Source organism: Ailuropoda melanoleuca, chromosome 10 (assembly GCF_002007445.2).
Source record: "Ailuropoda melanoleuca isolate Jingjing chromosome 10, ASM200744v2, whole genome shotgun sequence".
Lineage (NCBI taxonomy): Eukaryota > Metazoa > Chordata > Mammalia > Carnivora > Ursidae > Ailuropoda > Ailuropoda melanoleuca.
In genome coordinates, this window is record NC_048227.1 from 78,009,670 (window position 1) to 78,035,245 (window position 25,576).

Consider the following 25,576-nt stretch of genomic DNA (forward strand, 5'->3'; position numbering starts at 1 on the left):
CAGGATTTTTTTTTTTTTTTTTTTTTTTTTAAACTATGAGCATCAGCATTAGTTTGACAGCCTGAAACTTTCCAGGCATCTGTCAGGATCATTTATTTGTAGTTCCCGAGGGTTTTGGTTGATGGAGTCATTGCTTGAACAACATCTGTATCTGAAGGACCGTGGTATGGACGGATGTAGGGATAGTAATTCTCCCCTTCCCCCTCTTTACCCTTTACCACTTCCTGTTCCACTGCTCCCGATTTTCCCCTGGAACCCTGGCTTTCCTTCTATTCTGCTTCTCTCCTTCCCCGCATGTAAGCAGTCTTGGTGCTAACAGAAGTCAAGGTGCGCCTCACTGGAGGAATTTGCTCTGCTCTGTCTTTATCTGGGACTGTGGGGTGCAAAGTCTCGTGTTTTATGCACAGTGCTTCTTCATATTCGTGACAGGGAGTGGTATAGACTGCCTTTTGGAGTTACTTCCTCAAGTTCCAAAATTTTAAAAAGACTTGAAAGCATTACACTGTGTCTGAAGTGAAGTTTTAGTTCAAATGATGGTTGGAATCAGTGCATTTGCTCCCCTTTCTTCTCATCCGCCCCCACCGGCGGCTGACCTTCTCCTGTCCCCTCACCACTCTTGCATTTGTCTTTGATTTTGACATTGCTTCCCTGTTTTTCTCCTCATGATCTGCTCCATCACTCATTCCATCAGCTGTCTTCTGATGCTGTGTTTAATTTCTCTGCTACCGGAGGGTCTAAAGAGGAGCTTCTCTGCCAGGCACTGCTTACGCTGCTGGTAATACATGTCTAACTTACAAAGGGGACTTGAAAGAAAAGCGCAGTGAATTCTTTATCCATGCGTCCAGAAACAAGTAAATTAGCAGCAACTATAGATAGCCAATCCATAAGTTGTGTTGGTAACAGGTGAAAGAATCCATAGTAGACATTTGGGAGGGCCCAGCAGTCTTCTATCCTGCTGCTGAATTGTACAGTAACCTCCTGGGTCTTATTCATCATGTGTCCCCACCTAGCAGGCTTATAAGCCTGCTCTGAGCCACGTGCTCAGTGGGGACCGACTAGAGGCAGAGTACAAACATGCAAATGCCTACAGCTCTCAATACTGCTGTAAAGGATGATGGTCTGGAATATACCTCCCCAGGGCAGCTCAAATTATGGAGAACTAAGCGAGGTTTTGGTGAAAGTTTAAATTTGTGGATGTCATTCTCAAAACACAGGTGAGTTGGAAAGCCCGTCCTCTACCGTCCTGCAGAGGTACAGACAGGATATACCCAGCTGGCCAAGTGGTAAGAGTCAAGTGACCCCTTCTCCCCTCCCACTGCTGCTTTAGCCTGCTTTGACCCTTGGTGGTGGTGGTAGGTGGAAAGTATTTCCATTTAATTCATTTGTTAGTGTTATGATTTTCATCTATTGATAGCAAACAGAATGATTGTTTAATCAACTAGTTGTGCAAGGGGCCTAAGTTTGTGTGAAAAATTAACTGCATGTGTAGCCAGAAATCTTGGTAATGGGGTCAATCATCAAATACAGTAGAACCCATCATGGTTTAGTTTTCAGTTAATGCAGCACAAAGCAACTCCACCCTTTTTGTTTAAATGCCAGCAGTAAGCATTTTCTTAAACTGCATGCTTTTGGGCCACAGTAAGTAGAATACACTGATAATAGATGCATGTTTCTTGCAAGATTAATAAATGCATTTATTGCAAGTTCAAGCTCTTGCTGTTGCTACACAGGAACATACTTAACATGAAACATTACCGTAGATATTGTACGATTAAAGATGTTGTAGATACTCTCAATCTAGTATTTTTTGCTGAATCCTTACACAGCACTTGTTTTCTTTGCATTACCTAATTTCTCATAGTGAGCTTCCTGGAGGGAATGTCCACGAACAGGAATGTTACTGCACAGACTTACCGACCGCTGTACTTTATCAATCTCATGAAGTAGACTTCAAAAGAAAACTTAATTACGAAAGGTAGACACTTCTGTAACAAATTAGAAAACATTCCACTGGCTCTTCTCCTGTTGAAAATTTTCCCATTTTGAAGTACATTGCTTTTATGTAGAATGAAATAGATGAACGTCCAAAGATGAACTGTCCTGCCTCATCAGCTAGTCAGGTTACTGTCACCAGAGGTTTTCAAGCATAGGATGAGAAACCATTCCTAGGGATGTGTAAGGGCGAATGGAACAGCCAATAAATGGATACACTGGCAGCTTGGTTACGTTCCAGCCCTGATATTCGGTGATGCTGGAAATAAAATAGTATGTATTTCAACAAGGCACATATTTTAATTTTACAAGTATGTGTCTTTTTATTGGAGTATAATTGACATACAAATTAATTTCGTGTGTACAATGTAGTGATTTGACGTGTGTATACTTTGGGAACTGGTAACTAAGTAAGTCTAGTTACCATTTGTCCCCAGGCAAAGTTAATACAATATTATTGAATGGATTCCCCCATGCTATAGATTCTATTTCCTTGACTTATTATTTTATAGGTGAAATTTGGTACCTCTTGATACCCTTCACCCATTTTACTTCCCCATCCCCTCCTCTCTGGCAACCACCAGTCTGTTCTCTGTATCTGAGTCTGGGTTTTGTTTGGTTGGTTCGTTTTAGCTTCCACATGTAAGTGAAATCATGTGGTATTTATCTTTCGCTGTCTGGCTTATTTCACATGGCATAATACCCACAAAGCTTGTCTATGGTGTTACAGATGATAATATTTCATTCTTTTTTGTGGCTGAGTAGTATTCTGTGTGTGTGTGTCTGTGTGTGTGTGCACGCGTGCATTCCACATCTTCTTTATCCGTTCATCTATCAACAGACACTTAGGTTGTTTCCAAATCTTGGCTATTCTAAATAAATAATGCTGCAGTGAACATAAGCATGCATATATTATATCAAATTAGTGTTTTGTTTATTTTGATAGATACCCAGAAGTGGAATTGCTGGATCAAATGGTAATTCTATTTTTAATTTTTTGAGGAGCCTTCATACTGTTTTCCATAGTGGCTACACCAACTTACATTCCCACCAACAGTACATGAGGGTTCCTTTTTCTCCATAACCTCACCAACAGTTGTTATTTCTTGTCTTTTTGATAATAGCCATTTTGGCAGTTGTGAGGTGATATCTCATTGTGGTTTTGATTTGCATCCCCCTGATGATTAGTGATGTTGAACATCTTTCAAGTGCTTTTTGGCCATTTGTATGTCTTCTTTGGAAAAATATCTATTCAGATTCTGTGCCCAATTTTAAATCAGATTTTGTTGTTGTTGTTATTGAGTTGTATGAGTTCTTTATATATTTTGGATATTAACCCCTATGGTCTATATAATTGGTAGATACCTTCTCCCATTCCGTAGATTGTCTTTTAATTTCGTAGATGGTTTCCTTAACTGTGCAGAAGCATTTGTTTTGTTTTCTTTTCTTTTCTTTAGAGGCTTTTTAAGTTTGGTATAGTCCCATTAGTTTATTTTTGTTTTTGTTGTCCTTGCCCTTTGGAGTCAGATCCAAAGCCACATCACTAACTTTATTGTCGAAGAGCTTATCACCTATGTTTTCTTTTAGGAGTCTTATGGTTTTAGGTCTCACATCCAAGTCTAATCCATTTTTGAGTTAATTTTTGTATACGATGTAAAAGAGTGGTTCAGTTCCTTTCTTTTGCATGTGGCTATCCACTTTCTCAATACCATTTATTGATGATACTATCCTTTCTGCATTGTGTGCTCTTGCCTTCTTTGTCATAAACTAATTGGCCATGTATGCATAGGTTCTCTTCTATTAATCTGTGTATCTGCTTTTATGGCAATATCATACTGTTTTGATTACTATAGCTTTATAGTATAGTTTGAAACTGGGGAATGTGTTACCTCTAACTTTGTACTTTTTTCCCAAGATTGCTTTGGCTATTTGGGGTCTTTGTGGTCCCATACAGTTATTAGAATTAGAATGATTTGTTCTAGCTTGTGAAAAATGCTGTTGCAATTTTGACAAGGATTGCATTGAATCCATAAATTGCTTTGGATAGTATGGACATTTTAACGATAATAATTCTTCCAATCCATGGGTGTGGAATATCTTTACATGTATTTGTGTCATTTTCAGTTTTTTTCATCAGCGTCTTGTAGTTTTCACTGTACAGGTCTTTCAACTTCTTGGTTAAGTTTTTTTTAGGGTTTTTTTCATGGAATTTTAAATGAGATTTTTTTTTCTTGATTTCTCTTTCTGATAGTTTTTTATTAGTGTATAGAAATGTAACAGATTTTTGTATTTTAATTTTGTATACTATAATTTTATTGAATTCATTTATTAGTTTTAACAGTTTTGGGTAGCTTTTTTGGGTTCTCTCTATATAATATTGTGCCATCTGTTAAATAGTGACAGTTTTACTTCTTTCTCAGCATTTGGATACCATTTATTTCTTCTTTATGTCTTTTCTGATTGCTGTGGCTAGGACTTCCCTATACTATGTTAATGAAAGTGGGGAGAATTGGCATCCTAGTTTTGTTTCTGGTCTTAAAAGCTGTGGGTTTGTCATATATAGCCTTTATTATGTTGAGGTATATTTCCTTTATACCCATTTTCTTGAGTTTTTATCGTAAATGGATGTTGAATTTTGTCAAATGCTTTTTCTGCATCTGTTGAGATGATCGTATGATTTTTATCTTTTATTTCATTAATGTCACATTATTTGATGTTGAACCATCCTTGCATCCCTGAAATAAATCTCACTTGATGTTGATATATGATCCTTTTAATAGATTGTTGGATTCAGTTTGCTAAAACTCTGTTGTGGATTTTTGCATCTATGTTCATCAGGGATATTGGCCTATAATGTTCTGTTATTATAGGTCTTAGCTTCAGTGTAATGCTGGCCTTAAAATGAGTTTGCAAGCGTTCCTTGTTCCTCAGTGTTTTAGAAGAATTTGAGAAGGATAGGTATTAAATCTTTGAATGTTTGGTAGAGTTCGCCAGTGAAGTCATCCAGCCCTGGGCTTTTGTTTGTTGGGAGGTTATAAGTGTTTGTTTTAATAATGCATACATATTTTACTTTTATATATGAAATATTTCTCAATATAGTCTTTTTGTTTGACATGAGTTACCAGGATAGTATTTCTTTCATAAATATGAACCAAATCTCAAGATAGTTTATTTCTGATGATTTGGATTTTGGTGATATAACATTAATATATAAATTGAGATAAACAGTGTTAATTTCATGTCTGATAAATACTTACATTTTTTACCTTAATTACCATGGTGGATAATGTTCAGTTATACTCAGGGAAGTCTGTCTTTAGATTTTCTAATTCGCTGGAGGGCTTCCTAGAAACCCTATAGCCTTATCCTTTGCTCCTCTCATTTGTACTTAGATATACCCACGTTGAGGTTATCTTTCACATGTGTGTTCTATCACCTCACAGATTTCAAGCACTGCACATGCAGGACCTGTGTTCTCTACCTCTCTTCCTAGCTTCAGAGGCTAACATAGTGTGTTACCCAGAGGAGGCGTGTTCTAAATGTTCGCTAGTGAAAGAGTGAGACACATTTCCTGTTACAAGTCCGAGAGAGCAGGAGTATACGCCAGTCTGTCAGAGGACAGAACTTGGAACGACTCTGGTTAATGCCATAACCTGTGAAGAACTCTGATTACTGAATGTACCAGAGAAGCATTTTAATATGTTCTCACTTAGATGCTACAGCCTGTGTCCCAGGAAATGTGTGATAGGGAACCTCCCGTCAGCAGACAACAGTGTTCATTCATCCTCCATCCTCACCTGTAGAAATGCTTCTGGACACAGGGACAAGGCGGAACTCCAGGGATGCTACTGCTTGTTGAAAACGTATGGCCTGCCCCTTGACGTGAAGTTTTTACTATAGAAATACCGCAGGCCTGCGTGTAAGGAGAAGTGGGCAAGAACCTCAGCTCTGTTACCAACAGCCCGACACTGGGGAAGTTACTAACCTCTGTGGGCCTCGCTTCCTCATATTTAAGAAGTAGGGGTTGAATTACCGTGATCTTGAAAGTTTACTCAGCTTCTCCCCATTTGTCCCTTAGAACTAATAGTCTAGGAAGTAAATATGATAGATAGAATGCAGTTCTTTCTTCTTCCCGCTCTTCCTCCTTCCTCCTCCTCCTCTTCTTTTTAACTTCTTGAATGCTTCCTGTGTGTCAGGTACTATGCCAGGTAGAATCATTTGGAAAACTGCTTGTGAAGAGAAACTATCAGAAAATAAATTCTTCCTCACTGTCCCAGTTAAGAGGGGAAGTGGCTGAAAGCCAGAAGTTTGTCGGAGTTCTCAGTTACAGTTGTCCAGAGGTGCTGGGGGCCCAAGAGCTGGCAGGAGGCTGGGACCCCAGGCAGTTCGTTACCTGCTGCCCCCTTTCTGAAGCAGTGAGGCACAGTGAAGCTAGCGGTGCTCTATGTAACCGGAGACTCCATTTTGTAAAAGATTCCTGTGGGTGATCTTATGGCAGCACCAGTAATGCTGTGTGATATGAAGCATTTAATCATAGTCACTAAAGATTAGATTTTTTCCTTTACTAAATAATGTATACCCAAGAGGTGTATGTTTCTAAAATTAAGCAGAGGACCATGAGTGCAAATTCTCATAGTAACTATTCCTGTTTTCACTCCCTGATTCCTTTTGCTAATTCTTAGGCTGTATGTATTTCTTTTCGTTGCTGCTGTTGTCAGACTGTTTACAGTTTTCCTAGATTGTATGATCAAATGCTGAGTAATTTTCATCAGGAGTACAAAGGTTGTAGAATTTTTCCCAGTCTCTAGTGAAGTCACTGGCTGCCATGAGCTCTACCCAGGTGCCCTGTCGAGCAGTGTGATGTGACTGGTCCCTATGTCTTCTTTCCTGGGTGAGGGCCGTGTGAAAAAGGAGTGGAGAATCTGATGTACATAAAGGTTTTGGGCTAATAGGAGAAAGCTTCATGTATTACCCCTTCCTGGGGCATTTGCATTTTAACAAGTCTCATTATCCCAAGTGCTTGGGAAGTATTTGTAGTAAAATAATAAAATAAATTAAGCAGCAGTAATGACTTGGTCCAAATTAATCTCTAGTGCAGGAATTTCGGGCAACTAGTAAAACTCTTTCAGGGCATCTGATAAATCACTTTCTATAGATAATCGCCTTCTTTTTAATTAAGTTGGCCTTGCCTAATATGTAGGTGTTTGAGCTTTCATCCACAAATTTCTGATACCCACAAGAAGCTTGAAAGAGCCCTGAAACTCTCAGTGCTGAAAGCAAGGGATTTTGGAGGCAGATAGACTCAGTTTACATTTTTGGTTCCAATATCTGCTGTGTAACTTCTCTAAGCCTCCGTAGCTTCATCTTAAATACTACATATTGTGAGAACTAAATAAGCTAACATGTATAAATGCCCGACACTGTGGTTGGCATCTAAGAGACCCAGTAAAGATCATTCCTCTGTAACAAATGAGAGTATACCGTGTAATTGTAGTCATTTGGAAGGCAGCTTGGCAGAACCATGGTTTTATTTCTTTCGTGCCCAGAAGGAGAAAAAAAGGACTTATAATTTCAGGCTTTGAATTGTTGAGTAGACTTATCGGTGTGGCATGTTTTCCTTTGGGACACTCCCTCGCCTTCTTGTTGGGGTCTGTCCGTCAAGATGCCTTACTTCCCTGCCCTAAGAGAGACGTGTGGTCCAAGTGGGGTTAACTGAGAGTCTTCCCTAAGACTTGATAGAGGGGCTGTCTTCCTTTGGGGTCGTGAGTGGAAAGGATGTAAACATATGATTGCTAGTTGGTAGGGAGTCAGTGGGAGTCTTCCTGAGAATGAAATCAGCACAGAAGAAAGGAGGCCAGAGAAGGAGAGAGAGTCAGTCCTCATGATAATATTTGAGCCTCTGAGTTCAGCCATGATGAAGACCTTCTTCATTAAAGCGTGAAGCATTAAATCCTCCTCTTTCTTTGCTTAAACTTGCTTGAGTTAAATTTCTGTCACTTATAACCAAAAGGCTTCAGATACTATTATAGAGGACATTCCGTATCTGTAAGAATAGACCCATTCTGGAACAAATATTTACAAACCTGGGGAAGAAGTAAAAGCTAAAAAAAAAAAAAAAAGGCAGAAGTAAAAACTCTGATTTCTTCTGAACTCCCTTGTTCCATTTCAATGGCAATGAAATTTAGCTTTGAGAGCCGTTACGAAGAGTAATTCCATCCACTTCAACTAATATTGTTGAGTACCATAGATTTGGAAAGCTTTGAGCCAGGTGTTATGGAAGGTGCAGTGATGATACACAGTCCCTATTGTTGGAGGATTTCTTTTTAATTTGCATCACTTTTTAAAGAGAGGTTGGTTGGATCCCAATATTTTTTTATCCCCTGAATGGAAAAAGCCAAGATAAAAGGTCTTGGTGTTCTCAGTCAAATAAGCAAGGTCACACCCCTTCCATACCAGGGAAGTTACGTGGCCGCGTCCGCCAAGTCCAGGAAGAATGAGTTAATTACCACTAAGACTGGAGGTTGCCTCAAACCCCCATCACAGGCAGTGGTTACCACTTGACGCAGGCAAACACCGTTTCTACAACAAACATTTTAGAAAATAAAGTTTCCTATGACAAACATTTATAATGCCAAAGGTACAAGTTAACAGAACTTGGAACTGTTAAAACCAGCCTTTCCATTATATAGTCAAATTCTCTGCCCTTAGCAAGTAGTCATAGACAAAAACTGAACTATAGGGTGAAAATTAAAGGAAGAAGCATAGTTTTAGCTTAAAATCTGTGGAAACAAGGATATAAAGGATGTTAATTTTCCTAAAGGCTGAGTCAAAGATATCTGAAGTTTATAATTTTCTGTTTTTACAAACTGCCCCCAGAACTTGTGAGTTTATTCAAGGACATTTGTGAGCCTAAGATATATATACAGAGAAATTGTAGTGCCTGAGAGAAAGTGATGTGAAAACAGGATGCTTGGAGTAGATGGAGAGAAGGTTTCACATTCCTAAGAGAGATGGAGCTCACCCATTTGGTAATGCAGATGGGAGAGGGAAGAAGGAATCCGATGGAAAAGGGTGACCCACTTTTTTACATGTTCCTGCAGCCCCTCCCCACCACCTCTGCTTTGTCTTGTGGTTGGAATGTTGGTGTTGGCATTTGCCATGGAAATTACTGCAAGTTTCAATCTGATGTCTTAAATCTGACTGTTAGAGCAAAAATAAAATTCACACTTTCTAAGCATTTAAAATATTCAGCTCAAGTTAGCTGGGAAGCTCAGCGTGTTCAGAGTTTTGATTGATGTTTATGATAGCTAATAAATGGCAAGCAGATGATCTGTTCATCTGAGACCTTCTCTCTGGATCTGCAGCAGTTGGATGTTATCTAACAGTCTGACAAGTGGGAGTGTGTCCTAAGGAGGGAGGCCAGGATGGTGGGAAGCCTGGAAACCACATCATAAGAGAAAGGCTGAGGGACTATGGCTGCTGAGCGAGGAGGAAAGAAGGCACTTGAACTAGTTGTATTGAAATATTTGGAGGACTCTTTAACATGGAAGGAAAAGAAGAATTATTATGGTTCCAGCAGGGCAGAATTAGGACAGTGGGTGTATGTTCTCACACATTTTCTTTTGACGATTTTAGATATATAAAACCCAGTAGTATTTTAATTATGTTTGCAATAACTCTAGGCTTTTTTTTGATATAACTATGTGTATTTATAGGTGTGTATCTCTAGACAAATACATATGGAAATATATAAACATATGAAGAATTTAAAAATAAACAGTAGGAAGATTTTAGCTCTCATAAGTTGACCCTTGAACAACATGGGGGTTAGGAGTGCTGACCCCCTGCGAAAGATCTATATATAATTTTTGACTCCCAGAAAACTTAACTACTGATAGCCTATTGTTGACCAGAATCCTTATTGATAAGATAAACAGTTGATTAACACATAGTTTGTATGTCATATGCATTATACACTGTATTCTTACAATAACGTAAGCTAGAGAAAACGAAATGTTATTAAGAAAATCATAATATATTTACAGTCAATACATATATTTATGGAAAAAATCTGCATATAAGTGGACTTGCACTGTTCACACCCATGTTGTTCAAGGGTCAGCTTAGCAATAACTCTAGTTTTAAATAATGAAAATACTGAAATGGAGTCCTAAAACATGGGAAAATTATCATAGTCAAATTTTGCATTAATAATTTTAAAGATTTTTTAAAAGATTTTTTAAAGATCTATGGGGCGCCTGGGTGGCACAGCGGTTAAGCGTCTGCCTTCGGCTCAGGGCGTGGTCCCATTGTTACGGGATCGAGCCCCACATCAGGCTCTTCCGCTGAGCCTGCTTCTTCCTCTCCCACTCCCCCTGCTTGTGTTCCCTCTCTCACTGGCTGTCTCTATCTCTGTCAAATAAATAAATAAAATCTTTAAAAAAAAAAAAAGATTTTTTAAAGATCTAAAGGTTTACTTATTTTTTAAATATTTTTTCAATTTATTTTTTAAAGATTTTTTAAAAGTTTTTTAAAAGATTTTTTTATTCATTAAAGATTTATTTATTTATTTGAGAGAGAGAGAGAGCACAAGTGGAAGGGGCAGAGGGCGAAGGAGAGAGAATCTCAAGCAGACTACGCTGAGCGCAGAGCCCCATGCAGGGGCTTTATTTCACAGCACTGAGATCACAACCTGAGCTGAAATCAAGAGTCAGACACTCAACCAACTGAACCATCCAGGCCTCCTGCATTAATAATTCTTAGTTTGAAGCCACCTTAACTGGAGAACCAAATTTTTGTGAAAAAAATGTGTGCCTCTTTATTATTTTTTGTCTTATAATAACCATTAAATGACTATTTTCAACTAATTTCTTTAGGATCAACAGACTTGCTTTAAAATAGAAATGTAGGGGTGCCTGGGTGGCTCAGTCAGATAAGCCTCGGTCTCTTGATTTTGGCTCAGGTCATGATCTCAGGGTCCTGAGATCAGTACCTGCATTGGCTCTGTGCTGAGTGTGGAGCCTGCTTGGCATTTTCTCCCCATCTCCCTCTGCCCCTCCCCCACCACTCCGTGTACTCTCTCACTCTCTCTCAAATAAATAAATAAATAAATATTTAACGTTGAAATGTAATATACAACTCTGGGTTTTTATGTAGGTATGTTTTGGTATTACCTATACACATCATTAAATGTTGATTGTTGAATTCAGTAGTAACAGTGGCAGTTGGTATCAGTAAATCCTAGAGATAACCAAGCTAAGGTACATTGCCTATTGTCTTTATAAATGAAATTTTTATGAAAATATTTTGTCCAAATTTAGATTTTAATTTTCTCTAATACAGGTGTAGGAAATTTAAGATAACAATTCATTGTGATGCTGTTGTGTACCGGTACTGTATGCTGTACACTCTACGTTACTTAATCTTTTATGTAAAATTAGATTTAACAGATTTGTAGGTTTTATAGAACCTAAAAATGTGTACATGAAACTATATGAAATTTAAATATTAAATTCAAAGGCATAATAAATTGTTTTATGGGGAAGCAAGTTCATGAAATATGCAGTTTTCTAAAAAAAAAAATCAGCCTTACAGCTGCTCCTAACTTGGTGCTGTGTGCTCTTATCGTTCATGTCTCTGTAAATACCACACTGTGGAGGAAAGATACAGAAACAGTTGTGTCAGTTAGGATCCGGTCAAGCAAATACATTGGTTATTATAATGGAGAGAATTTAACTTAAAAAAATTTTGGAGGAATAAAGAGTAAAGGCAATACTGAGGGAAAACATAGCAAGTGATTTTCAGGCTGGGGTCTCTTGGGAGAAGGACCCCAGGCAGCTGAGACTCAGGCCTTGGAGGAGTGGCTGCTGTCTCCCAGGAGGTACCTCAGAGCTCATAGCCGGGCCCTGTGAGGCTAGGGTGCTGGCCTCAAAGGAGGGGACACTGGCCTGTTTTGCTCGTCTCTCTGAGGGAAGGCAGTGAGGCTGATTCCAGGAGAGAGGAAATAAATGAAAACTGGAACCAACTGAAAACAATGGGAATGAGTGGCCACCATCAGGGGGATAGCCATAGCTGGGGCAACCCCATGGGAACGGAGAGCAAACAACCAAGGACAGGTCCCTTTCCCCCTTGTGCAGCTGTCCAGTGTTCCTCTGGGGCTTCTTCTTGGAAGAACCATATATAAAAGCTGTGGAAGGTACACAGTCCTGGAGGGTACTATACATACCATACATACAAGTAGCTGGCAGAGGTGAAATCCATTTGCTGCATCCCAGCTCCAGTCTCATAAAGCTGAATAAGGAAGGTGGGTTCAGAGCTCAGAGACAGTAGTTGAGTAACTGGCACACAGTGGCTGTGTTTTAACATTATCTTCTATTTTCATTGTTCCAAGATAGGCATTCAGTTTGTCAATTTGTGGTCCTAATTTCTCTGGGGGACAAGAATAAGAATCGTATTAAATAATGGTGTATAAAATACCGCAAGTATTTATAAATTATGTAGAAATGTGAATATTTCAAAAGAAATACAGTTAAAAAATAGGTGGTAGTAATCAAATGAATTGTTAAGATGTTTCTAAGGAAATCCATCACCCAGATCAATTTAGCAAACTTAGAAAGAACAAAGTTTTTTAAAACTAATTCATAAACAGTTTATGAAATTTTTTAAAAATAATTTCTCTCTTAATGTTTAAGTATGTGTTCTGCAATCTTAACACTCTTACTTATAGTATGATTTTTTGGGGTTGCTATTTCTCTTTTTTTCCAGTTTTACTGAGATACAGTTGACATATGATTTTGGTCAGTGTCTTTACACCAGTTCTCTCATTCCAGATTAATGATGTTCACTGTGAACACATGATAGAGGGACTGGTTAGTGAATTAGGTGGGGTTACACCTGCAACCAGGCAGGGGTTAGTGCTTGAAATGATAAGCAGTGCTCTCATGGCTTTGGAAATTAAAAGGAACCAAAGGCTCAGATGCCAGGAGGCCAGAGCAGTCTGTGGAATGTTCTGAAAAGTCTGAGGAATTCTTAAAAGGACCTGGGATCAGTCAGTCAGAACAGAAATAGAAAAGGTCAGTCAAAAGAGACAAGGCAGTGAGAGGTTAGATGCCAGGAAGTCACAGACATAAAGGCAAATTTATTCTTTTTTTATTAAAAGGGAGAATTACTGGCTCACATATACACAAGAAGACGGGTAGTGGTGACCTTGAGGCTGACTGACAGGCATTGTCAGCCCTCTATGTCTTCTAGCAGCTTCTGTGTTCTCACCCTCTCAGACTTCTCTCCGTGATGGGGATGACTTCCAGCAGCTCTTGGGAGCATTTTTACCACTCACCTTTTAAACAGAATGGGTTTCTCTTTCCTAATACCCATATATAAAATCTGAAGGAAGGTACAGGTTATAAACTATATAATGCCAGAGGGTACTATACATATCAAAGACATTGTAATTTATGTATTATGGCATGAAGTACTTTTATAAACTAGTAAAAGCTGTATATTTTGAAAAATTTCCAAGAGATAGAAATCAAGTGTCTTGAGGAAGGGGCACTTAAAAAAATTTACATAGGGAACAGTGTAGACCATTTGTTGCTCTGGTAGACCAGCAGCCCCGCTGGAGTCATGCAAAATGTGAGATGAGCGGTTACCTGAAGGGGAGAAGTGAAGTGGGTGCTCTTATCAGAAAGGGTGGATGGTAAGTGAGGAAAGGATTTGGGCCAATCATTATAAAGTGGATGTGGCCTGGAGCCCTGTGGGGGTGGTTAGCAATGGAGCAGTCGGTCACTGATCCTGAAGGAACCATGGTATGCTCTTTCAATTCTTGACAAGTAGAATCGCCATGCATCCCTTTCATTCTAAATATTGGGAAGCTCGGAATCCAACTCATGGCTCTCGTGATTGCACTTCTGTGATCTACACTTCCGTCTGTTCTTTACTTGCTGTTGAAATTTGTTTTTTTTCTTGGTGCTGATTTTCACTTTTTACTCATAGTGTACTTTTTACTGTATATATTTTTTGCCACTAATTATCTCAAATCTTCTTGAGATTGGATGATGAACAGATGAATGAAGGAAAGAAGCATGTGGCTGAAGGGATGGAAGGGCCCTTACTAGGTAAACAAGAGCAAGGCAGAGGCTGCAAAGGATTTTGACGCTTGCTACACATGCATAACACATGTTCTAAAGTAGATATGTTCCTGAAAAGTTGCCTAGAAACTAGACTTATATGATTATTTTTATCAATTGTGATTTACAGAAAATCACTGTTTCAATGCCTCACATTCAGTGTGGTGCATCTAGAAACCTAAAACCATCTGTACCTCACTGTTTCAGCTGCGATCTGTTCATATGTCTGCTGAAAGGCCTGTTGCAAGATTAATTAGCAGTAGCTCTTCTTTGTACCTAAGAAGGAATGTCATTCAGTTGCAAAAGAATGTAAATGCAAGCTCTAAAGAACAATGCATAAATTTCTTATTTGTAATCACTCCAACATTGTTTTAAGAAACATATTCTATAAAGTGAGTAGGTTACTCATATCATGTTTGCTTACAGAGATGTATAGTAAGGAGGTCATCAACAAATAGCCTTGTAACCTCGTTAAGTTGAAAGCTTTCACTTAAAACAGTAGGAGTAGGTAATTGTATTGAATTCTTACTGTAAGGGGGGCACTGTACTAAGTGTGTGTGTTATTATCTTATTTAATTTTCACAACAGCCCTATGGAATTGAACTACAGTTATCCCTGGTTCGCAGATAAAGAAAGTAAACCTCAGAAGGGTTAGCAGATTTCACAGGGATACAGAACTAGTAAATGGAGGGGCTAGGATTCTAGTCCTGGTGTTCTGATCCTACAGCTTCACAGGAAGCATTATAAATATTTTCTAGTTGAAAGTCTCATTTTGGAGCTAAAGACATCACAGAAAGTATAGTAGAAATGTATTTCCCATTGCCAGAAATCGAGCAGCATCGTGGTATAATGGCAAAAGTGTGGTCTGAGTCCCATTGCCATATTTAGGTGCATGGACTTGGGCAAGTCTCTTGGCTTTTCTGACCCTTGGTTTTTCATAGGTAAAATAGTGATAATAATAGAAAGCTTCTGATCTGAATGTGTGGGGGGAAAAGCCCAGGCACATAATAGGCAATTAATATTAAGTAAGTTTATTATTGTTGAAAGGATCCACATACATGATTACAACTGAGTAAAGTAACATTAGATGTTATGAAAACATGGGTATGTAGAGCCTGACTCTAAGCAGCTGTAGGAGGCACAGGCTCTGGTTTATTCTTCAGAGAAAAACACTGGACAAGACCAGGGTCATCTCTGATCTCCTTCTTCTAAGCATGTTATCGGTGCCCTGCTTTCCCCAGGGACATCAAGCTTGCCATTAGGGTGGCTGGGAGAGGAAGTCCAGGGTGACACCAATTGTCTTTGTCCACCCTGGGACACATAGGCAGGTTTCTTACCCAGACCTGAGACTCCTTTGTTGGGAGCAGTTCTTCCATACTTGGAGATCAAGAGCTTGGGAAACAAACATCAACTGACGCAAGAAATGAATTAATTTACATTTACATACCATTAGCGTATTACTCAACCAGTGTAAACCTGGTTCGATTTCCTATTGTAAGAATTCACATGGTCAAAGAACTTTAGAAGATTTTATTTATTTATTTATTTATTCATTCATTCATTCATTCATTCATTCGAGAGAGAGAGAGAAAGTGAGCACAGAGGGAGAAGGACAAGCAGACTTCCCACTGAGCAGGGAGCCCTATGTGGGGTGCCATCCCAGAACCCTGAAATCATGCCCTGAGCCAAAGGCAGGTCTTAATTGACTGAGCCACCCAGGTGCCCCTCAAAGAACTTTAACGAACAGTAGATATCACCAAAGAGAACTTTAACATCATTTCATTTTCGTCTGAGTGCTTTCTGGAAGCCTCTAGTAACTTAATAGTCATACGTCATTGAGAAAAGAACAGTAGATCCTAAATTATTTTCTTCAGTCATTCTTCCTGAAGCTAAAGCAATAAATGCATGAGTTCACCAAGCTTCAGTTTGCTTGTTTGCTTTTTTAAATGAGTAACGAGACTATGTTTAATGAGCACAAGTTGGCAGTGCAGACGAGGAATGTGTGAGCAAGTGGGGGCGGCCAGGGCTTGCCTTGGTCAGGAGGTGAGAGGAAGTGGAGACATCGCCTCTTGGCACCTCTCCCTCTTTAGGAACTCACACTGTCCCCTCGGAGCCTCTCAGCAGTCTGTGGGGACAGCAGAGCAGGATGACTGGCTCCTTTCAGAGCAGGAGAAACTGGTTCCAGTACTCAGAACTCAGTGCTCACAAGTAGGCTCAGTTTTTCTTTATTCATTTTTGTTACATGCCCTGAAGAATAGCCAAGATAACCTTAAATCGTATTTTCTCTTGGTTTTATTAATTTTATTTTTTTAAAAAAATTTTTAACTAAACTCCACGCTGGGCATGTAACCCAACATGGGGCTTGAACTCACAACCCAGAGATCAAGACCTGAGCTGAGATCAGGAGTCGGACGCTTAACCGACTGAGCCACCCAGTGCCCCTCTGATTTTATTTTCATGATTAATCATTTTCAAGTTTTCTTTAGCATCATATATTCTCTGTTTGACCCACTATAATTGCTTTTACAATACCTGATAGATGTGGTCCACAGATCGGTCAGTATTCACAAGCAAAGTACACTGATTAAATAGTTTTGTGTACCTGGATTTTCATTGGTCAGACTTTAAAAATTAGGTTTTGGAAGCCGTCAAAGAAAGCAAACAGTGGCGGTTTAACCTATTTTATGTGTTGGCTAGTTGAGTAATTAGATTGAAAATCTTGTAGTATAAAATGCATTCTACAGTCTCCTCCAAAAAGGGTTTGGCTTAGGGTTAGGCAGCTGAGTTAAAAAGAGCTATGTTTTGAATAATTTTTGAAAATATGATCTATTTCATTCTATGACACTGAAATATTTATGATGCTCTTTATCACATTGTAATTATAGTCGTATTTTAGTCGGTCTCACTGAACTTAATGACTGGTTATTTGCATTGAACCTAAAACAAAATGAAGTAAAATTGTTGGTTAGTGGCATATCTTTTGTTTTCCTATAAAATAATAGGGACATTTTTAGACCCAAGTTTATAGTTTTAAACACCAGCAGAACTGTGAAGATCTAATTTTCTTTAACATTATACCTCATGGGTTAAAACGAGGAATTCCTTGAAGACAAGGCTAAATAATTTGTGTAGAAATAACAATGTGCAGACCATGTGGTGTGCCCTGTAGGGGTCTTCAGAGTCTCTGCCCTGAGTACAGTGTGGGGAAGCGGGGGCGGCCAGGACTACAGGGGTCATCATTCTCCTTCCCTCCTACTAACCAGTCACTTCATACTAGCCCAAGTTCTGCAGTTACCTGAGCAAGCAGGTTGGCCTTCCCACTTCCACCGCAGTCATGTCATTCCTCCTCTGACCCCCCCTGAGAAACACAGAATATCCAGCTCAAGCATCACTTCCTACAGGACTTTCTTTTGATATTTTCCCCTAGTTAGGATTGACTGCTCTTTACTCCGTGTACGCACTCTGTATTGTACGTCTTTCCTTCCGATCATTCATGATCTCTTATTTATCTCTTAACACGTGTTTCTACCTCTACATTGCAGGTGTTCGGAAGGCAGGGCCCATGTTGGATTAATTTCTGTATTCCTAGCAGCCATGCTTATCACACACACAGGGAGTTCACTGAATGTATGTGGAAGGAAAGATGAAAGGAAGGAAAAAGGAAAGATGGGAGATGGAAGAAAGGGATTATACTACATTAGTCAATATCCATTATTTAGTATAAAAATCTTAATCTGAGAGTGAAACTTTCTGAATTTCTTGTTTTTTTCCAGTTAACCAACCATTAAATTATGTGCTGCTTCTCTCATGTATACCATCACTTCCCCAGGGTGTGCGCGCACCAGAGGGCTGCGGTGTATCTGCCTGGGATGGGGGATGGGTGTCCTGGATGAACTCATCTACCTGATTTTGAGTGAGAACTCCAGATTTTCTTCACTTCTATTATGTGATCTTAGTTTGTGTAACCTCTCGAGTCTCATTGTTCTTGCTTCTAATATGGGAAGAATAACGCTTATTTTACCTCAAGAGGTTTCTTTGAGAACCAGATGCAATAATGTTTCTGAAAGCCCTTTAAAAAGTGTGAAATGTTATCTAAACGAATGGAAGGAAGCATTCCTGTAACTGCTGTTAGTGACCTGGCACCGTGGGAATTTTCTCAGTATGGGGGACCTTTGATCAGGGTGTGTCCTGATTGCTTGTAAAAGAGGAAAAGTGGTATCTACAGTTAGGATTTATTTCACCAGATTAGATTGGTGGCAGCGTTTATGCTGCTGAACTGCCTTGGTGAACATTGCCTTTGAATCAGGAAAGTGGCCTTTATTTCTGCTGGAATCAACTCCTAGCCTAGAAAATCAGCCTAAGAAGAGAAGTATGTATTACCATGAGCGGGTGTGTTAGCCAAACAAGTGAAAATTAATCCCGGCTGGTTCTGCTTTTAAGTTTTATGTAAAACTCTCTCTCTCTCTTTTTAAAAAGATTTTATTTATTTATTTGAGAGGTGGGGAAGGGGCAGAGGGAGTAGGAGGGAGAGAGAGAATCTCAAGCAGACCGCGTGCAGAGCATGGAGCCCAGCATGGGATTTGATTCCACGACCCCAAGATCATGACCTGAGCCAAAACCAAGAGTCGGATGCTCAACCGACTGATCCACCCAGGTGGCCCTGTTTTATGTAAAACTCTTAAATATTAAGATGATAAAAAATTACCTGAACATTGTAAGTTTTACAACTTAAAGCAATGCTCATTTTCTAGCCCCCTTATTTTTCTGCCAGACGAGATCATGATGCTTTTGACACGGTTGAAACTACCACTTATTTCCTCTCTGTCATAAGAATCATTTTCCAGGGATAACCATACTTCTGCTGATACTCCTTTGTATCAGGGCTTGTGTTTGAAATCTCTGCCACTTTTATTACTGCTCAAATGGCACTTCCAAGTCAGTTTTGCCCAAAATGATGTGTAGTGGTCCTTGAGCAAATAGTCAGGAATATCAAGAACTCCTTACATTCCAACCTGAGCAAATATAAGAATCAAAATTCAGGGAGAAGGGGCGCCTGGGTAGCGCAGTCGTTAAGCGTCTGCCTTCGGCTCAGGGCGTGATCCCGGCATTCCGGGATGGAGTCCCACATCGGGCTCCTCCGCTGGGAGCCTGTTTCTTCCTCTCCCACTCCCCTGCTGTGTTCCTTCTCTCGCTGGCTCTCTATCTCTGTCACATAAATAAATAAAATCTTTAAAAAAAAAATTCAGGGAGAAAAAAACCTATGGTCTCTATGTAGTAGAGAACATTTTGTGATAGGTAACGGCTTAGAAACAATACAAGGCAAAACAAGTAAGTAAGACAACCTACAGTGAGTAGTGCCCCTTGGATATAGATTTCAACAAAAGTAACAGTGATCACTTGTCAATCCGGGACTGGCTTCCGCGTGAGTTTGCTCTTTTTGGGCAGATTGAACCACACGATACATGTTTTGTACCCTGAAGGGGAGAATTAACATGATTTGGGGTTCATTCATGCTCAGAAACCACCCCTGTCTATCACACTGGAAATTATTTTTCAAATTTTTATATTGAGCACAAGAGAAGAATACGATTCAGAAGGAGGGCAACTGAGAATCTGAAGCATGCAGCTGTGACAGGTTGCAGGTAGTACGGTGGGACATGTTATCTTAGAGAGGAACTGAGGAAGTCGTCCTTGTTACCAGCTACATGCTAACTGCAAAGAGTGACAGGGCACTAGGGACTTCCATATTGCGGAGTTCACATGGTGACCCCAGTAGACCCCAACAGTCTCCCTCATCATGAGGAAGAAACTATTCTCCTTAGTATTTTTTAAAATTGAGGTGTCATTGACATATAACAGAACTCACTTTTTGTGTGCATGTGTGTGTATAGTTTGGGGAGTTTTAACCAACATGTAGGGTTANGGTGGGACATGTTATCTTAGAGAGGAACTGAGGAAGTCGTCCTTGTTACCAGCTACATGCTAACTGCAAAGAGTGACAGGGCACTAGGGACTTCCATATTGCGGAGTTCACATGGTGACCCCAGTAGACCCCAACAGTCTCCCTCATCATGAGGAAGAAACTATTCTCCTTAGTATTTTTTAAAATTGAGGTGTCATTGACATATAACAGAACTCACTTTTTGTGTGCATGTGTGTGTATAGTTTGGGGAGTTTTAACCAACATGTAGGGTTGTATAATCACCACCACAGTCAAGACTGGGAAGTGTTCCCTTACCCTCCCAATCCTCTTGTGCCCATTTAAAGTCAACCCTGCCCTCGTCCCCAGCCCCCAGCAAGGTTCCAGAATGTCATGGAAGTGAAATCCCACATTTTGCAGTCTGCTGACTGTGACTTCTTTCACTTAGCATAAGACCCTTTGGATTCATGTGTCAGAATTCATTCCTTTGTATCGCTGAGTACTGTTCTGTTGTGTGGATGTACCACAGCCTGTTGATTCATTCACCAGTTGAAGGATATTTTGGTTGTTTGGAGAAATTAGGAATAAAGCTACTACAAACATTTATGTATAGGTTTTAGTGCGACCATATGCTTTCATTTCTTTTGTTTTCGATTCTAGCTAGAAATGAGATTGCTGGTTACATGGCAAGAATATGGCCAATTTTCATAAGGACAACTTTTATAAGAAATTTCCAAACTGTTTTTACAAACCGGCTGTGCCGTTTTTGCATTTCCACCAAGAGGAAGGCGTTGCTTTACATCCTCTCCAACACTTGATATTGTTAATTTTAGTGGGTGAATGATGGTATCTCATTGTGATTTTAATTAGCCTTCCCTGATGGCTAATGACGTTGATCATTTTTCACGTGTTTATTGGCCATCTGTATATCTTTTGTGAAGTAGCTCTTCAATTCTTTTGGTCATTTTTTTTTTTTGTCTTCTTACTAAGTTGTGAGAATTCTTTTTGTATTCTGGATACACATTCTTTAATGGCTATGACTTGCAAATATTTTTCCCATCCTGTGGTTTGCCTTTTTCCCCTTAACCATGTCTTAAGAAGANTCAGAAACCACCCCTGTCTATCACACTGGAAATTATTTTTCAAATTTTTATATTGAGCACAAGAGAAGAATACGATTCAGAAGGAGGGCAACTGAGAATCTGAAGCATGCAGCTGTGACAGGTTGCAGGTAGTACGGTGGGACATGTTATCTTAGAGAGGAACTGAGGAAGTCGTCCTTGTTACCAGCTACATGCTAACTGCAAAGAGTGACAGGGCACTAGGGACTTCCATATTGCGGAGTTCACATGGTGACCCCAGTAGACCCCAACAGTCTCCCTCATCATGAGGAAGAAACTATTCTCCTTAGTATTTTTTAAAATTGAGGTGTNCTTTTTTTTTTTTTTTTTTGGTAGATTTTGTTTTGGGATCCTATTTAAGTATCTTTGCCTAATCCAAGGTCACTAAAAAGTTCTATATTTTCTCCTAGACACTTTATACTTTTAGCTCTTATATTAGCTCTGTGATCCATTATCAGTTCATTTTTATACATGGTGTGAGGTAAGGGTCACATTTCTTATTTAAAGCATATACCTATACCGTGGTTCTAGCACTTTTTTTTTTTAAAGATTATATTTATTTGAGAGAGAGAGAGAGATCATGAGTGGGAGGGGGAGCAGAAAGAGAGGGAGAAGCAAACTCCCCACTGAGCAGGGAGTCCAACGAAGGGCTCCCTCCCAGGACCTGGAGATCCTGATCTGAGCCAAAGGAGACACAAAGGTGCCCTGTAGCACCATTTTTTGGAAAGATTATTCTCTCTGTGTTGAATTATCTTGGCACCTTTGTTGAAAATCAATTGGCCATGTATTTGTGAGCCTATTTCTGGATTTTCTGTTTTGTTTCATTGATCTATACATCTATCTTTATGTCAATGGCCATGCTGTCTCTACTTCTGTAGCTTCATAAGAAGTCTGAAATCAGGTAGTATAAGTCTTCCAACTTTGCTCTTTTTTAAAAAAAATTGTTTGGCTCTTCTAATACTTTTATATTTTCCTGGTACATTTTCATATACATTTTAGAATTAATTGTCAATTTCTATGAAAAATCCTGGTGGGGTTGTGATTGATATAGTTTTGCATCTGTAGAACAATTGGAGGAGAGTAGACATCTGAACGCTATTGTATCTTTTGATCAATGAGTATAGTTTGTCTCTTCATTTATTTAGGCCTTACTTAAATTCTCTTGGGAAATTTTGTAGTGTATACAAAAGTGTATGGGTATTGCATACATTTTGTTGAATTATCCTAAAGTGTTTTACATTTTATGCAATTAAAAATATTAAATTTTTTTTCAATTTTCAGTTTGTGGCTAGTATATAGAAATACAATTGACTTTTTTTTTTTTAAAGATTTTATTTTTTTATTTGACAGAGATAGAGACAGCTAGCGAGAGAGGGAACACAAGCAGGGGGAGTGGGAGAGGAAGAAGCAGGCTCATAGCAGAGGAGCCTGATGTAGGGCTTGAACCCGTAATGCCGGGATCACGCCCTGAGCCGAAGGCAGACGCTCAACCGCTGTGCCACCCAGGCGCCCCCTAATTGACTTTTAAAATTATAGTCCTTGTATCCTGTGACCTTGCTGAACATATTTTTTGTAGATTCTTTAGGATTTCTAGATAGATGATCATATATACTGAGAATGAAGACAATTTTACTACTTCTTTTTCAATCAGGAGGCTTTTTACTCATTTTTGTTGCTGTTGTTTTGTCTGATTGCATTGGCTGTGACTTGTAGTACAACACTTAGTAGTAGTAGTGAGAGCAGATCTTTATATTGTTCCTGACCTTAGGGTAAAATCATTGCCTTTTACCTACTAAGCATTGCTGTAGGTTTTCATAGAGCCCTTTTAAGTGTAAAAATGTTTCCTTCTATTTTTAGTTTGCTAAGAATGTTTATCATGATATTTATCATGAATGAGTATTAAATTTTGTCAAATTCTTTTTCTGAGTTTATTGAGATGATTGTCTTCCTCTATTTAGTCTGTTAGTATGTTGAATTATACTGACACTCTCAAATGTTAACTCATCTTGCATTTCTGGAATAAACCCCTCTTAGGTTATGATATATTATCTTTTTCATGCATTGCTATATTTGATATGGCAGTATTTTCATAAGGATTTTTGTGTCTCTATTTGTGAGAGATATTGTTCTATAGTCTTCTTTTTTTCACAATGTCTGTCTGGCTTAGGTATCATAGAATGAATTGGGAATTGTTCTCTTTCTTCTATTTTCCAAAAGATTTTGTGAATTGGTAAAATTTCATCCTAAAATACTTGGTAGAATTTACCAACAGTGGTGCCATCTGTTGAAAGATTTTTTTAAAAAGATTTTATTTATTTATTTGAGAGAGAGAGCGCATGAGCAGGGGAGGGGCAATGGGAGAGGGACAAGCAGGCTCCCCGCTGAGCAGGGAGCCCCGGACCCTGGGCTGGATCCCAGGACCCCAAGATCATGACCTGAACTGAAGGCAGACAGTTAACCAACTGAGCCACGCAGAAGTCCTGAAAGATTTTTTTTCACTATAATTTCAATTTCTTTAATAGGGCTATTTACGTTATCTGTTTCTTTTTGAACAATCAGGTAGTTTGTTTCTTTTAAAGAACTTGCTCATTGCATCTAGTTTGTTGCATCGATTGGCATAAAATTGTTCATAATATTTCCTTATTATCCTCTTAATGTTTGTGCAATTGATGGTGATGTTCCCTCTCCCATTCCTGATATTGGTAATATATATCTTCTACTTGCTGTTCTTGATCAGTTTGGATAGAGAGTTATCAATCTCACTGATTTTTTTTTTTTCGAAGAGCCAGTCTTTGTTTTTATTGCTTTTTCACTATTGTGTTTTTGTTTCCTATTTCATTCTTTATCTTTATTATTTCCTTCTCTCTGTTTACTTTGGGGTTAATTTGCTTCTCTTTTCCTATGTTTTTAATGTGGCAGCTTTGATAACTGATTTAAGACCGACCAACCGACCTTATTTTCTAATCTAAGCATAAAATAGTATAAATTTTCCTCTAAGTACAGCTTTAGCTGCATTCTACAAATCTGATATGTTGTGTTTTAATTTTCAATCAGTTCAGAATATTTTCTAATTTCTTTTGATTTCTTCCTTAATCTATGGATTATTTAGAATGTGTTATTATTTAGAATGTGTTGTTTAATTTCTAAATAATTGGGGGATTTTCAAGATACCTTTCTGCTAGTCATTTCTTATTTGGTTCCACTGTGGTTTGAGAAAACGCATTGGATGAGTTGATAATTTTAAATTTATCGAGACTTGTTTTAAGGCTCAGAATATGATCTCTTTTTGTAAAGATTTTCTGTGTCCTGTGGTTGTTGGGTGGAGTGTTCTGTAATTGCTGGTTTGGTAGATTTGGTTACTAGTGTTCAAGTCTTCTATGTTTTTATTGAATTTCTCTCTCTTTGTTCTATCAACGTAAGAGTGGTCTTGAAATCTCAAACTCTAATTGCGGATTATCTATTTTCCTTTCAATTCTATTAGTTTTTACTTCAGGTACTTTGAAGCTCTTGCTATTAGTTGCATACTCATTTAGGATTTTTATATCCTCTTGATGAATTGATTTCCTTAAGATTATAAAATATACCTCTTTATCTCAGGTAATACTGTTTTTTTCCTGAAATCTGCTTGGTTTGATATTGACTCTCCAGCTTCCTTTTGATTAGCATTAGCATGATATATCATTTTGTATCCTTTACCTTTAACCTTTCTGTGTTTTTATATTTGAAGTAGATTTTTAGTAGACATCATAGCTGATTCTTATTTTTTATCCAAATTAACAATCTTTAACATTTTACTGGAGTGTTTAGACCATTCTGTGTTTGATATGATTAGCAATATGGGAGAATTTAAACTGCCCACCTTGCTTGTTCTTGCCCTATCTTCTCTTTGTTCCTTTTCCTCCTCTTTTACTGCTTTATTTTGTATTAAGAATTTAGGATTCCATGTATGTTTATTACTGGTTTATTAGCTATGCTTCTTCTTTAGTGATTGCCCCAGGATTTTAAAATATACATTCTTAACTTATGATGGTAGTGCCTTCAAATATTACGTCACTTCACATTTAACAAAAGAACCTTACAACAGTTACTTCCATTTTTTCCACCCAGTCTTGGTGCTATTATTGCCATGTACTTTATATCTGTGTATTTTATAAACTCCATTTAAAGCAGTTGTCTTTTTTTTTTTTTTGAGAGAGAGAGCAAGGGTGGGGCAGACACAGAGAGAGAGAGAGAATCTCAAGCAGGCTCCACGCCCAGTGCAGAGCCCAACACGGGGCTTAATCCCACAACCCCAACCATGACCCAAACAGAAATCAAGAGGATTAACCAACTGAGCCACCAAAATTCCCCCAAACAGTTGTCTTTTAAAGAGATTAAGAATGAGAGATAGTCTTTAATTTTTTACCTACATATGTACC

General features: G+C 38.7%; 1 protein-coding gene across 4 annotated transcripts in view; it reads left to right on the forward strand.

Moving 5' to 3' along the window:
* Positions 1–25,576, forward strand: part of AKAP7 (A-kinase anchoring protein 7) — a 150,788-nt gene that overhangs the window by 111,157 nt on the left and 14,055 nt on the right. For 2 of the 4 annotated variants that reach the window (XM_034669152.1, XM_034669155.1), the window contains exon 8: positions 1,215–1,283. The exons of the other annotated variants lie outside the window; for them this stretch is intronic. In XM_034669152.1, coding sequence (XP_034525043.1) covers positions 1,215–1,283 — 69 coding nt within the window. The remainder of the gene's footprint in view (positions 1–1,214; positions 1,284–25,576) is intronic. 4 annotated transcript variants of the gene reach the window in all.